The sequence below is a fragment of the Atta colombica genome, unplaced genomic scaffold (assembly GCF_001594045.1).
Source record: "Atta colombica isolate Treedump-2 unplaced genomic scaffold, Acol1.0 scaffold228, whole genome shotgun sequence".
In the NCBI taxonomy this organism is placed as follows: domain Eukaryota; kingdom Metazoa; phylum Arthropoda; class Insecta; order Hymenoptera; family Formicidae; genus Atta; species Atta colombica.
The window spans coordinates 1,137,944-1,154,612 of NW_017259325.1; the positions used below are offsets into that span (position 1 = coordinate 1,137,944).

A 16,669-nucleotide genomic window follows, 5' to 3' on the forward strand; every position below is an offset into this window, starting at 1 on the left:
GAACAATTATGGATCTTACTTCTAGAAAATAGTCTGCGATAAACTGTGTATGACAGATCTAATTTAAAGAATCCTGCGTTAATTTCTTCTTAAATAAAGTTTGCGAAACCGCCATTTATTCTCAACTAGAAACTTTGCAATTTTCAAGAAAGATTATATGTTCTGTCAATCAAAATTCGCAAGTCTTTATTAAAGTAACTAGAATATTCGTTATTTAGCCCTTTGAAACTGAATTCGAAAGACTAGAATATTTTAATTTCCAATGATAATTACCTTCGTAATTAAGACTCTTATTAAGATTTCATTAAAGAAGAATCGATTTCAAATTTATCAAAGTGTGCGCAATTGAAAGAGAATGTAATTATCATTTTAATTACTAGTAGATTTTTCGAACTTTTCATGGGCTCTGTTATAATATTCGTTGGAAGCAATATATGTTTTTGAATGTTTCACCAATTAATTCTGATTTTAGATGCAGAGAGCAGTGCTGCTGCTCTGTTGGCTGCCGCTTCTCAACCACTGCCACGCCGTAAATCCAGGTAAATTATATCGATCAATTTCTAAAACGACGACGTCGGCGAGCGTACATTGGAGATAGGTGTTATTTGTCGTGTTACTGGCTGTGAAATCTCGCGGATTCACGCGCAAAGGGAGCTAGATTTTATTATTCCGGATAGACGATTCCTTTTCCGACACGCCTCGGTGAAACGGATTACTGTTAACACGAACCGATATTGCATACGTCGGTTTAAGGATCCGTTATCGTGCGAACGTAAGCCGCATTTACGTGGCGCATCGGGCTTAACATATAGCCGGACGTTAGGTGCCCGAACGCATTAGTATCCAGGCAACGTGTCCGACAAAAACAATGCCCCTGTTACCACGAGCTGCCGGCTTCGGTCAGCTAGCCAGTTCTGTTAGCGAAGTCACGAATTGCAGGAATACACGCGTCTTGCTTGTTTTCTCATGTTACATACGAGATATGGTAATCGTCGATAACACTCATAGACATATGATTTTAACAGATGAAAATGTAAAATGCCTACTAAATATGGAATATGAAACGTAAAATTAAAAGAGACAAAAGAACACTTACTTATTTTAAAAGCAAAAGATACACTCAAAGACTTTCGATTTTTTCCCTCGATTACTTTTTGAAAACTTCCAAAAATTCAGATTATTTCGTCTAATTTAGTCAAATTTAGTTGTAAGCGGACGTAAAGTTTAGTCGTGTCGTTAATCCCGCACGGATTATGAGCATTAATGTAGAAAAGTGGTCATTTCTTAATTTGTAAAAATTTTCGAGGAAAAGAATCGAAGTCCTTGGATATATCATTTCATACAGTTATACAAAAACTGGCGTTTTTACTTCATCGATTTTCGTAAATAGCGAAGTTACAAAGTTCGATATTGTTCAATAGCGAACATCGCTGAAATACATGACATGTCATGTCATGTTCATAGAACCGTATGTCTTCCAAAATTAATTTTGGGAGCGAAGCAAAGAAAAAACCATGTGCTGCGATTTTTGGAAATGGGTACTTTCCAGCACTTTTTCTTTTTTAATAATTATATTAGTAATGGCTATGCATCGTTTCTGAATCTCTGCTGTAATTGTTACTATACGGATATATTCTTTTACATATCCGATATATTCTCATTTTCATAATCCATTTTTATTAAAATGAATTAAAAGCTAGCGGAAATAGATGAGTGAATTCGTTAACTTAAACCAGCGAAGATACGCTTCATGAAAAGGAAGCAGGAGAAGAGCGAATTGTTTTTGAACGCTGCTTTGATTGTAGTGAAGAGGGGATAAAAAGCCAGCTTTCCTTTGCTGCATGAAATTGCACCTTAAGGCTATAAGTGCCTTAGAACTATGTGCAATTATCCAATTTTCTCTTTAGTCTATACTTTTCGTAATATTTATATAATAATTATACAATCTGAGAAAATGGTCTCATTGGATTAAATAGTAGTTCTGGTGGAACATTGATTGAGATAACTAGAATTTTGATTGATATAATTATTCTGTTAAAAATATAAATAGAATTCTAGTAGATTTTATCACGAATATTGTATCAATCAAAATTCCCGTTATTTCAATTGAAATTCTAATAAAATTAAAAAGAAAAATCTTCCGTTTTCAGAAATCAGAAATTTTTTTTAGTGTATAATGCACCTAAGATTTATAATTGGTACATTTTTATAACAACGCGTGAGTGTAGTATCATTACTAAAATAATAGTACTGTTAAATAAATTAATACTGTTATAATATAGATGTACTAAGCTATTTTATTCACGAAGGTTTTATTTGTGCGTAAGGCGAGCCGTATCTCTCTCTCTCTCTCTCTCTCTCTCTCTCTCTCTCTCTCTCTCTCCCCCTCCCTCCTTCCCTCTCTCTCCCTCTCTCTCTCTCCTCTCTTCTCTCTCTCTCCTTCCCTCACCCTCTCTGTTTTCCTCCCTTACCCTTTCCCCATTCGCTCTCCTTTTATCCAATTTTATTAATGGTATAACTTAATGTGTTAAAACTCGTAATACTGAACTCGCGTATTTTGTAATCATGCGTTTTGTATGGAATCGTAAGTGAGCTATTTATTATAAAAATCCATGCACGAATGTTGGCGTTATTAGAAGTAATACCGTATGTCGAGCGTTGTTCGCAGCTATAACATTATCGTATATTTGCATTTTCCTCGCTTGAACGGACAGAAGCGACGAATGAGCGAAATGTCTACAAAAAAAGAGCGTTTAGTTACACGTAATGTACTACATCATACAACGTCAAATGCAGACGCTGAATTATATTCAGCTTGATGGATCGTTTGGTGTGACTGGTATTCATTGCTTTAGTAGGCAACTTCAAGTCCTGGCTCATAAATCAGACATTGATACAATGCAAAGTATTTTTCAAGCCAAAGTTTAGCTTGATAATCGTATTCTCTCTCTCTCTCTCTCTCTCTCTCTCTCCCCCTCTTTCTCTCACAGTTTAACCCTTAATAACACAAAAAATTTATGTACTTTTCGCAAGTTTGGAATTTATAAAACTTTTACCATGCATCCCTTTAGACAGCTAACAGTTTATTAAAAAAATGCACTTATTAACAAACATAACGTCTATATATAAATTTAATGTAAAAAATTAAATGCGGTAATAAAGAGAATTCTGTGAATACCGTATATAGATAAAGCGTATTCGTGCGGATCAAATATACGCGAGATTCGTAATTTTTCTGACAATGAAAGAAGAACGAATAACGAGCTTGGTTATACGCGTCGTATAACTGACCAACGTACGTTACGCGGTGAGTGTATCACATTTAATTTGGTCGAGCGTGCGGAACGTACGATATTCATTGCTTCGGTCGGCATCATTGAGCCCGTTACAGTAGATGCGTGTACATCACACATGTGGTTAATAGCACGTAACAAACGATTCTCTCTCTTTCTCTCTCTTTCTGCTCTCTCTCTCTCTCTCTTCGTCTCTCTTTTTTCCTTCGGTTTTTGTTCTACAACACGTTTTCGCGCGTATCTGTCGCTCAAGCGTATGCAGTGGAAATATTTCGATGGTTTTAACTTGTCAACGTCTAGCAACGCTCGGGTTCATCGAGCAGAATTGCTGAAAATTCCGTCGGTAGCGGGAACACGAGCGATACGTTAATTTCTCACTCTCGTTTGTTACTATGTAACGTTCTGTCGTCACGTCCGAGCGCTCGGGATATCACGTTGTACTCGTGGAAGCAAGTTTAGATCTAATCAATTCGGTCGTCACGCGCCGGAGAATAATTTTGCTCAGTTTCCGCAGGAATAGCCGGAGAAATCCCGTTGTGGCTGCAGGGCAAAAGTTCGCTATTACGATCTTAGACTGAAGCTAGAATATGCTCGCTTTTGGCTTGCCGGAAGTTTAATAATACGGCTCGTGGAAAGCGGCAAAACTTCGACCCAGTCTATATCTCGTCGGATTTGCTCGCGTACTCGTGTTACACAAGCAAGTACACCGATCTAAGAGTAATATTCATTAAAGAGAGTCCAGCACTGCGAGGGATATTGTGAATTCTGACTGCGCTAAAGCGTATATTTAAGTTGCAATCGTCGTGCAATTACAAACTTTTCCGAGTTTATCTTTCCGAGTTCCGAAGTGCGGCGCTTACGCGTTAGATTTTTCGTACAATTCGGAAATTGAGCCCGGGATTGCTTTTCGATTAAGCACGCAGTTAATAAAAATTTGGAATTTCCATTTTTTCGTATTTTTAAATGCAATCGGTATTTGATCCTCCTCAAACTCTAGCGTTTCACAAGCATGGCGAAACAGATAATAGATGTAATCGTCTTGGGATTATCCACTGGATTATATTTGCGTTCTACGTGGAAAATGTGCACAATTCAGATACCGTGAATATAGCGAGTGAAACAACATGTTAACTGCATTTACATAAGCCGCATTCTCAGTCGAACGTACGATCAACAAAAATAGTTTACTGAAAAGGTAGTCTTATTTTGAGCTTGTAAATTGTACAACTTGTGGAAAGTAGTCTCGTCCTTCTCCGATTTTCGGATAATGTGTAAATGTGCAGGCGACACTGGTATACTTTTAACTACCTTTTCCAGGAACACCGGCACCACAAGCACCGTAACTCAATCGTATGTAAATTGCCAGTGGTGTAATCTCGTAAAGCGGCTTAACGTTACGACGAAAGTTTCGCAACATGTTGGAGGTGGAGGAGGAGATATCCAAAACTCGCGATATAAATTGATGTAATTCTTTATCCAGGGTAACACCTGGAACACAAGGTCAATACCTTTCAATTGATCCGGACTATACTTCTTAACCTTATCCGGTCGACTGCTTTCTACCCTATCGATCTCATCAAGTGGAAACTACGAGACCTGAAACCAGGACCGATCAATTGGCAATAGTGCGGTTTCATTGCGGACTGCTACTCCGATTGTTTGATGACCTCATGTTGTTACCTAAGTTGCAGCAAACTTTATCTGGCTTCCGAGTAGTAATTTCGGTGCCAACTTAAAGTTTATCTCTTGTGTCTGTCATTCTGAAAGACATCGCGATTATAGCTTGGACATGCTTATAAAATAATACAGAAACGTTTATGCTATTACACTATTGTGTAGAATTTCAAATAATAATTATCAATGTAAATTATTCTACGGTCTCGTAAAAATTCTATGATTTAGAAACTATAGAATTTTTTCAAAATTTATTTAACATACGTATAAAGTAAAGAAAGGATTTCAATATTTATGAGAAAAAATAAAACCAAGCGATTTGAGCTAGGTTTAATAAAAATCCTTATTCTATAAATAATGTATTAAATCAAGCTTAAATCACTTGTTTTTATTTTTTTATTTTTAAATATTTGAATCTTTTATTTATTTTACGCATATATTAAGTGTATTTTGGAAACATTTTATAGTTTTTTATTTAATAAGGATAAAAAAGAATGATAATAATAAGAATAAAAGATGTTAATATTGTAATTATAATAAAAGTCGTAATGGTCAAAGAAACGGACAAAGCTTCGATGAAATATACCAGCTGACATGGTACCCATTCGTAAGTCGGGGGCGAGTAAAGCGCAAAGTAATAACGCGCGAGATTCGGGCATGCCAGATTTATCGCGGCAACACACACTACTGACGTGACGGGAACGGTAACGAGGCTCAACGACAGCTGGTGCACGGCCCACTTCTCGCGAGTGTGAGAATACATCCTATACGTAACAGTTTCCATACATATACAATGAATACGCGATAACTGCGCAAACTTTTATCAGCAAAGAAGATTCTCATTTCTATTGAAGTATTGAAGAAATATCGTCACACGAATTTGGTGAATTCTCTCGAAAATAAAAAATAAATGAAAATTGAGTTATTTTATTTTGTTTCAAAAATTTCTGTTCAGAAATTAAACTAAAGAATATCTATCTATATTGTGCCCTATATTCTCACCGCAGATTGGCAACCTGCTATCGATGAGTAACGTCAAAGAGACACTCGATGAAACAGTCGGGCTGTACGACAAATGGACCGATCGTTATAAAATCCTGTATATAAAAAAAAAAAAAGAAAATGAGAATTCACGTTTCGAGGCAGGACCCTATGGCTGTTCTACATGGTCGTCTAGCAATCCTCAGCGAATATCTGTCACTGCGGAAATTCAATTTCAGGGATCACCGCAGTGACAAGATTAATAGTCGGCCATTCTGCAACTAAGTTGCGAAAAAATGAATTATTAACGAAAAAGGAGAAACGGACCGATACGCTGCGTAATGGCGATGGAAAGTCGATACTTCAAATGAGTTACTCATCCTCCTACCATGTCTCTGCAATATAATTCTCATCATTGAATGTACTGTTATGCAACTTGTAATTTGATATATCGCAAGGTATATAGCACTTTCATAATTGCGTTAAAGCAATTTATATTTTTATAAAAGACAGATCAAATTGAATAAAAAAAAATCAATGCCTTTGCGAATAATTTTAGTACAAATAAACTCTTTTTTTTTATTAGCGAGGACTAGAGAAAAATTTTCGACGTAAAAATTTATTAAAATATGTTATGTATTTATACTGTATAAATAAACACAATATAATTTAAAAGATTTTAACTCTATCTCAAGACATAAGAGTATTATAATAGCAAATAATAACCTACATATGTCACCAAACAAACACCAAGAATTATAGTTTGCGCACTCTTTCGAAAAGACAGCTTCATTCTTCAAAAACTCATGCAATCTTCCGTATGACTGAAAAAGATGAATGAGGTGTTGAAGTAGCAGTAATAAAATTCCGTGAAAATTACAAACTTTATCTCAACTTTCTTGCAATCAACATTTAAGTTTCAAAAATTGTTAAAACATAAAATATATATATAACGTGAAATATTTTTACTAATGTTTTTTTTGTATTCGTTGATATTTTATATTTGATGTACTTCAATACCTTTTGCTTTGCTATGTATGAAGCATGCATTGATGCCGATGAATAAAAGCAGTAAAGGTATTGACGAGATTCCGCTTGGTTGAACTGGTAAAGAAGGTTCTTCTACTTTCTGGCTTTCTAGTATCGCGATGGTCGTGGTTAAAACGAGGTTTTCACGTAGCAAATCGAAGAATAGGCGGAAGAGAAGTTAGACAGATGTAATGCGGCATAAAGGTAAAGAAAAGTTAGAGACTTAACGACAAACTTCTTCGAGTGTCTTGCTGCATCCCTTACCTAAGATGAAACTCCGCTTATATCATCAAACGTGACATTTTTGCAAGCTTACAAGTTCTGTCATAGCATTTCTTTGAATAACACTTTGGTACGTGTACCGAAACGAAGTATCGTTGAGATTCAACTCGCCCGAATGAGCAAAGGGCCTCGGTTGCTAGCACGGTTTCTAAGAACCGTCTGCCTAGACTCGAGATTACTCCGTTGAGGTCCCGTATGACGCATAAACGCGAATACTGGAGATTGGAAAGAACTTGTCGGTAAGCCGGCAAGTAAATGTAGCAATCTATCTTCACATTTTTCTCTTATATACGCTGTGCATTTTAATAAGAAAACCAATATACATATTTTTATCGTGCTTTTGAGATTTTCGCGTTGAATTAAACACACTTCTTTCTGACTTGGAAATAAAAATCTTCTGCATAAAATAGTTTACGCAAAAAGAGATGCGCGCAACATTCCACTTAACTGAGCAGATGAATACAGTTGGTTCCTCGCGCTGCTTTGGAAATTATAATGGCACATTTTAAGCACATTCATGGAATTATATTATGTTCATTTTTGAATATTTTCAGAAAGAATATTTTCAGAAAAAGAAATTTGAGCGTGTTAAAAGTTTGGATATCTCATTAAATAGCTAAACTGTACATTGTATTGTAGGCAGTATAGATTGACGCGACATTGCTCTTAGCTTCGGTTCGAATAGACAAGGGCAGTAGTTGCCATTGTGGCTTTTGCGAATTGTCGATGTGATATCGACGCGGGTTTTGTCATGGTGAGCTAGCTGTCATTAGCGGAAGAGGTTAGGGAGATCACGAATAACATTGTAACCAGTTTAGACGAGAGCGTTTCTGTGCGTTGGTATAATCATCTAGTTGTATGTTCAGCAAACCAGCTGCTTTTAACGGACGGCTCTTACACATATGTCGATGCGCGAAATCGGTCAATACCAGTCCTATTGTATAACAATAGGGAACTTGACAGATATGCGTCAGTCGGTTGAGCCATCTTGCTTCCAGTAACGTGCGATTTATATGCATCATTGAAACCCTCATCAAATCGTGTGATATCATTGTTGATATTTTTCATGATTTGATATTCATCAACCGCGTAGATGTATATGTATCGTTTACTATCAATTTTTATTTTCAATAGAATACTTGAGTTCTTTTATTACAAGAAAACAAAATTGCATGACATCCATTTTCAATGTATAAAAAAAATGCCATCAATGTAACTGCATAATTTTTAATTTACAAATACATGCTACATATAAATGAATTGAATTGAATTTTCTGATCTAAACTAATTAAGTTTTGATCATATATTTTCTATTGTAATTCCCCCTCAAAAAGTGATAACGAGGTAGTAAATGCAGGACAGCGTTATTATATTTATTACTAAGTTAATATATCCAGTGGTTTTCTCTTTTTGTACAATACTTTCTATATACTTATTTAATAAATACATCTCTATATTCGTACATATATCGATGTTATTAATTTTCATTATTATTGTAATTATTATCATCACGATATGGAATATATGTCACAAAGGCACAAAATGATGATAAAAATACTAGCCAAAATAACTGGTAAAATGCCATTAACTATAATTTTACTTATTAAAAATATCAAGAAAGCAACATTGCATTTTTTTATATCGAATAAGAAGTTTTTGAGATAGACAGTATAAAATGTCAGTATGTGCATATCGGCAATTTATTTTGAAAAATGTCTTTCATATTTTGTGGTAACATGAAAAAAAGATTCTTTTGGTATACAATGTCTACTTTTTTTTCATTACGGGCTTTGGTTGGTTATCAACTAGAGAGTTTCCAGCGAATACCATCAATCACATTCTTCTGTTTTTGTGATTTGTTGATGTGCGTATAAAAATATAATTTTCTTAGTATAATATCCTAAAAAAAGCGGCGTATATAGTTCTTTTTAAATTGCTGATTTTCTTCACAGAGGTAGCAAATGTGTAAAAAAGCTAAACAAAATAATCGTATCTTATTTTAAAACATCAATATTGGATATAAAAATATGTTGTCTACAAATAAAAAGAAGTAAAAAGAAATAAGAAGAAAATTATATTTTATTTACTGCTACAGTAATAATAATCATGTTTAAAAGACGTCTTATATCCAAAAGATAGATATTCATGTATAAGATATAGTCAAACTTGCTTTCTATCGGACTAAAGTCTTTTTTCGAATTGTAACTGCTCTGAGAGTAGAAAAGGTATAGTGGAATTAAACTGTATAATATCTAAATAATATTCACAATGTTTAATATAAAAAATATTAGTTTCTAATACTGTGCAGCAAACCACTTTTGGTTTACGTGTTAATAAGATATCTTTTTTTAGTGCCCCATACGTTCGAAGTAAATTATTATTTGATGCAAATGTAACATTTTGAAAGTGCGTTTAGTGTAGCGTCAGCATAAGCTTCATATACTGTAATATGCAAGTTATATAGTCTTTTCTGCATTATGCAGGTGAATTTCGTTATAGAATCAATTCGTTCACTACCGTCTATGCAACGAGTCGGTCAGAGATCCTTGCTTCTGATATTTATGCAAGAGATTCTTATTATCTATTTCTTTTTTTGAAGAGTTAAAAATATTTTTTTTAATTTTTATAAATTTTATAGTTGATTTGTTTTTTTTTTATTTTTTTCTTAAGGCGCCTCCATACGTTTCTAGATATGGCGAATGTATGCTACTTAATATTAGCAAATATCATACATATGCACAACATATTTATAATTATCCATATTGAATGTAGTCAATATTTAACGAATGTGCAAAGTTAACTTTATACATTGGTCATATCATCTGGAGGTATCTTTATGTATTTATAAATTATCAATGCAATCAGAAAGCTAAAAATATGACCTGATATACTTATGTAGTTTAGATCCAAATCTCGAGTTTATACTCAAGACTGCCAGGTGTATTCTCACTATGAAATCGCACAGCTGATATCAGTGCGATTCGCTTAATGTAGTTACATTACAGTTACGTCGCTCTACTAGGTCACTAAGACTAGAATTTTGTATGTCGCTAGCAGTATGCGCGGCATACAAATTACCCTCTTTACTTTTAAATGAAGACGCAGCCACATTCAAAATATTTGTTTCATTATATGAGTAGTCTCTCTCTTTCTCTCATTTTGTTCGTTTATAATCCATCCTTTACATTAGAAGAACTGCAAATGAAAGTTCCACAAGTACTTGCATAATCCGTCGTTTGCAGTTTGCAGTATAAGCTCAGTTAAAGTTTTGTCACTTTAGGATAATTGCTAATATTCCGCGGTGGTAAGAATTGCGTTTAATTACAAAGAGGTGCGTCTTAACTTTGATAGTCTAATTGCTGTATTTATTAGCAAGTTGTATGTTCATTTTGTACATGTTGTCTTAACTTTTACATTAATTTATTTAATGATTGAGAAAAATTATTGATATAATTATTGTTATAATTATTGTTACAATTATTGATTATTGATATTTATTGATTATTGATATTAGATATTAATAAATTATATAAATTAATATTAATAATAATTATATAAATTAGTATTATTTGTTATTATATTTATTAATGCTTTCTTTAGATTACAAATTCATTCTAATTTAAGTTAAGAAAAATAAGTGTTTAAGAGAAATTATGAAAATATCTCAAGATAACTCTAATCTATACGTTAATAAATTTACAGTATTTTTAAAATTTATATTACATTTAGATAAATGCCGGTTTTCATATATTTTCTTATTAATAATTAATATTATCCAGCTTGCAAAATATTAACACGTAATTAAATTTACAATTTTTAACCACACTAAACTGTGACTGTCTCAATGTCATGATTACTAAATAATGAAAGTCAATCCATCCTGGAATAATTCTAGTGATCTCATCCTGTCCAATCCAATGAATATCTCCATTAAAAGGGATCTGCATCGGTTCGCTGATATTCAACACACGGAGCAACAGAAGTGATGTTTATTCTGCAAACGCATAACCACTAACCAGTATATTTATTCGTATGCAGCTTCGTGTAATTGATACATGGTTCAGTTCGGCTGACCATGTTGCTGCATCTCGATTCTCACAAAAAGAGTAAAGCATTGTTGTAACAGCGATAATACGGCAGTGCATCATGTCTGTGACGTAATGCACGATTTATATACGACCGCTACGTCTACAACATTTTTCTCAATATTTCCGGCGAGCGTGTCCGGAATTTTTCACATTTTTCAGAATCGTAAGAGTAAGTGACCGCATATATGTAATCGTATCCTATATATTTACGTTACGTTTAAAACCGCGTGGAGATCCTCCTTTCTTGAATGATAATATAAAAACGATACAACTTGAACAAATAATATTTTCAAAGATATTTCAGAGAGATATATATATATATATATATATATATACAACGAAACCTCATTGTGTTACTTATTAATTTTCCTCTTATTAATTTTTTTATAATCAATTTTAGAATTTAGCAACCCTTAAAAATCAAAAACATTATTATATTTTTCGAAATTTTCATAAAATTAAATTTTAGATTACGGATTAATTACTCGCGATGATCAATGTATTCGATCAAATTAAGTTTGAATAATCAAATTAAGAAAATTTGAGAAAGTAACAAACAAATGTGTATTTTTATATCCCGTAATAATTTAACGATATGAATATGTGCATGAATATATGCATTTTTAGCGAACGCAATGTAAGTTCCGCAGACATATTTATGGATTTTCGTTGTGAATGTCGGTGTTATGGGGATAATGACAGAATTGTATACTTCGTCCATTATGATCTAGCCGAGGTCAGACTAAAGCCGAGTATTTATGTAATGTGGTCATGTCGCCGTAATGCATGCATTGCGCATCCGTTGACACAGGGTTACCGAGCGTGTTAATTACTAGGCGGTCGTTATGCGTCATAAATTAATATTTCAATTACGATTTCACTAATGCCGTGTATCGTCAGTACGATTCACGTATTCCAACCATACAAATTTTAGTTTAGCAGTCAACGTATAGAGATGCACATGTATGAAATTGAATATAAATTATTGTCGATATTGGAGAATGGAAACCTCGTTAATTTTCGAATGATTATTCCGATAATTCATCTAGTGTAACACTTAGTGAATTGAAGTTGAAAGTATAAAACAAGAATAATTCGCGTGATAAGTCACTATTTATCTTTATTTCGCAGATCCTTTAGAAAAACAATATCAAGTAGATTGTACTTTCAATGCTTTTACCATTATAAATATTTCGTTAATATCAAAGATATCATATCGTGATATCTTTGATATTACGTGAAAGTTTCTTTATTTAGGCTTTCTAGTACGGAATTTTAATACACACAACACACACACACACACACACACACACACACACACACACACACACACACACACACAAATTTCGGGTTAGAATAAAGTTTTACAGAGGACTTTGTTTTGTGTATGTGTGGACTATGTGTATTTCAACGATGAAGACAATATCGGCTCTTTAAATTGGATCAGGAAATATTCTTTTTTCGATTCTGCGACGTAGTATTCGAACAGAATAATACATTTTGTGTCTTGTGATACTTTTATTAAATTCTGTGTGTGTAAATATTTTCACATATACACATGCATGCATGAATTTTCAAATATATATAAACAAAATGTGAAAGTAACTAGATCCTAAATGACCTAATATCCAACATGACCTATTCGTTGTTCGTGTAATTACACGATAAATTCAACAGATAGTACTAGTAAGTCGTGCAGGTTGTCTGACTCGCGATTGCAGCAATTTATTGCTTAGTTTATTCATTCTGTTATTATCACAAAACAAAATGCAGAATGTCATGATGTAATATTTTATAAATAAATAATTGCTTTCTGCTGTCAAAAGATTGTTATTAATTTCTAAATTCAATTTAGCAGCTCTGTATTTATACTTTACAACACTGTACTTAGTTTATATTTTTTATCATAATGTTTTGTTTTTTCTAAAAAGAGGAAACTTGGTAAAGTAGAATCAATATGACCAACTTAAACATACTGAGTGCACTTATCGATTTTAATGTTTTTTTTTGTGCATTTGCTAGACCAGTTATCTTAATAGCAATCCGTTGTATGCGAAAGTGCATAAAAAATATTAAGATTAATGTTTAAACACCTGTTTGTGCAGCACAACATTCTGCAATTCAAATGGCTTAACATTTGCATTAGTAAAAAAAACGAACACAGCTATATAACCTTTGTTCGCATGACGGAGAGCTCGATCGCACGGGACGAGAAAGCATTGTGGCTACATTGTCATTCTGGATTCATGAATAAATACCTGCTCGTGGCCATAAAAAAATTCTGTTCCGCGAATATCGCGAAAATCCCCAAGCCAATAGTAGATAAAATAAAACTGCTAGCGCTGTACGGCTGTATATAAATTCTTGCTAGCTTGTTTGTGAATATTCTGGCCACCTGCTCCTAGATTGATATCCACTATCTTGTACATAGCACGACCTATCAAATCGGTATTGCATGGAACAATCTATAAAGAAGTGCCGATAGTTCAGATTACGCAATTTTTTCACAGATATATGATTGTGAGTAATAGCGTGCTGCGATGTATTGTGATTAAAAGCGCATACGTTGTTGTTAACTGAATTGAGAAATGAGGAAAAACTCTATTATTTTTATTTATTTTCTTTTTGTCGACATGATTTGATTAATATTGGAAAATAATATTGATATATTGCTATATACGATATTATTTATAAATTCTTATAAAATGCAGGCAATGCTTTCGACATATGAAAAATTGTCTGTAATTTATATCACCTATGTATATTAATATTTATTCAGCTTTATTCTAATATTTAGTGGAAAATAGATTGAAGTCTAATTTGCAATAAAATTTTTATTTTTACGCATTTTTCTCTTGTACCTTGCTATATAGATGTACAAAATAGAAATGTAACAACATATAGAAAGCTTTTCCCAATAAATTTTACATCGAGTGTGAAGAATAATTGAAATATAAAAGCGGCTTTTAAAATTTATTCCGACATGATTGAAAGAATCGCGAACATATCCAAGCGGATGATGTGCAACTATTGTTGACATTACGTAGTGTTGTGTTGACACAAATACACGCCAAAAGTCATATAATGAAAACATTTAGCGCGTGTACAGTCAGTGGAAAGGTGTCCAGTATCACTGATCACCCTTCGATTCAACGAAAGTTATTCACACAGCATAGTACATGGAAATGTATGCATGCACATGGGAGAATAAGTGATAGAAATTTTTTAACATATCTATAAAATAGGAATAGTGTGTAAGAAATATAAGGCTGACATCCTTAATATTTTGCTTGATATTTACTTATTTGGTTGGAATAAAATTGTTTCATTTTAATATAAATTTTTTGCCTTTTTCCGAAAATTTAAGCGGATAATAAAGAATAATGATTTAGCGAATATTTTCAAAATTTTATAAAAGTTGTTGGAAAGTGTATTCTATAGAAATTGTCGAATCAAGAATGGTATAACTCGTGAATATTTAAACTGTGTTCTATCTCAGAAGATAAAATATCCAAGAATAATATGTATAAAAACATTTTACAGTCACACTTGAAATATAAGACGATCTCGTAAAATGGCATTTGATGGCTACTGCCTGGGTTAAAGATATTATCAATTTATTTCGTACTCTTTTAACTTTGTCTTCTTCGTGACATCAGCTCTCAAAGGAATAGCTTGTTTAAAATCGATACTTTCTACGACATATTTTATCTGGTGTAAAGACCATTTTTCTGATCCATTGCTATCATGGTGACAATATGCTATAGTATCAAAACTTGATTTTTATAACAAGACTCTCATGAGATGAAAAGTTATATATAAATATACAGATTAATTCAACTTCATATATATAAAAATCATATATAATAGGGGGAAATAACAATAATAAGAACAGACGATGCATCGAAAGAATTAGCTTTTCAGCCTTTCATTCCTTTTGAAAATGATCCGTTTTTAAGATAAAATTGAATATTGTGCTTTGAGACTTTTTAACGGGAAATAGTTAGAATACACTAAAGTTCCATAGAAAACGTTGTTCTTTAACGCGTAGTGCGCTTTCCTCCTCTCTACTCTTCCTCTTTCTATGTTTTCTCGTTTCTGGATTTTTCATTTTTTTTTCCCCACTTATTTCTTTATCCAGCAGCTTTTAGCAGAAGCCTTTCTGTGTCCACCAAGTAATCGCGTGATCTAAGCGTAGTGGTAGTCGTGCTTTCAGCAGATATCTAGATGTACCGCACTACCTGCTGCATTGCGATGGATCTTGAAACATCTAAGGTAGCTAAAGAATTCTATAGATTTCATCTGTATATAAATAGATTTATCTACATTTTATACGTAGAAATATAAATACGTATGTTTATATATACAAAATGTAGATGAATATATAAATTATATAGATATATTCATATATAGATGTACATATATGTGTATAAAAAAAAATTGTGAATATATAGAGATACAGCATAATAATAATTAGATACATCACAATTTTACTTAGAATTAGATACGATTCCTTTATTATTTCGAAGTAGAATATTCTATAGAGAAAATTTGATTTACCATACTTTCTCACAACTTCTTAACTTTAATATATATTTTAGTAGCTAAACTTTAAATTAAAATTCTGTTAAAGTCAAGTTTACTTTAAGCTTCAATCTACTTTAATCTTTAATCATTTATAACGAAAACTATTGATATTTTAATATTAAAAAAATATTATCTTAGAATTTGACTTGTAATACTCGCGGTCGAGATAACACTTGCACTTACTTTGGACGCTGTATTTATATACCTATATGTATGAATGGAACAGTAGTGGATGAGACGCAATGCAGAGTTTCCCTCGCTTTTGCGGAAACTTCCAAGTTCCGATCTTGCCAGCAGCTTGCGGCATCAGTCCGAATTCAGAAAAGTCAACTTGCGGCTGGAATTGAGTGCTAAGTGATTTCTACTGTTTCCGATGTGGCAATAATATCATTGCTTCTTAGTGTGGCATCCTGATCTTATGTCTTTGATGTTTGTGTGACTATTGTATAATAGTATAGGCAGCCGGAGAGTTGTGGGAAGACGTCCTTTCACGCTTCTCCGTGTCACAGCTTACGGATCACCTGTCAGAGTTCTCACAGTATACTATAATGCTTGAGGGAATATGGTCTGTCATGCGAGAAAAAGATCACGTTAGATATTGACAAATAATGACAATTTAAACAGGCTTAATGCATCTATTCTTTATAGATGTGATTGTATATCTTCGGGGAAAAATAAAAGCATCAAATGATGATATTTAATAAAAATGCAAGTTCTCATATATATATATATATA

General features: G+C 33.0%; 1 protein-coding gene across 1 annotated transcript in view; it reads left to right on the forward strand.

The window, feature by feature from the left end:
- The window catches only part of LOC108688221 (suppressor of lurcher protein 1), a 243,342-nt gene that overhangs the window by 24,513 nt on the left and 202,160 nt on the right, over positions 1-16,669 (forward strand). Inside the window, exon 3 of the mRNA XM_018194384.1 lies at positions 473-539. Coding sequence (XP_018049873.1) covers positions 473-539 — 67 coding nt within the window. The remainder of the gene's footprint in view (positions 1-472; positions 540-16,669) is intronic.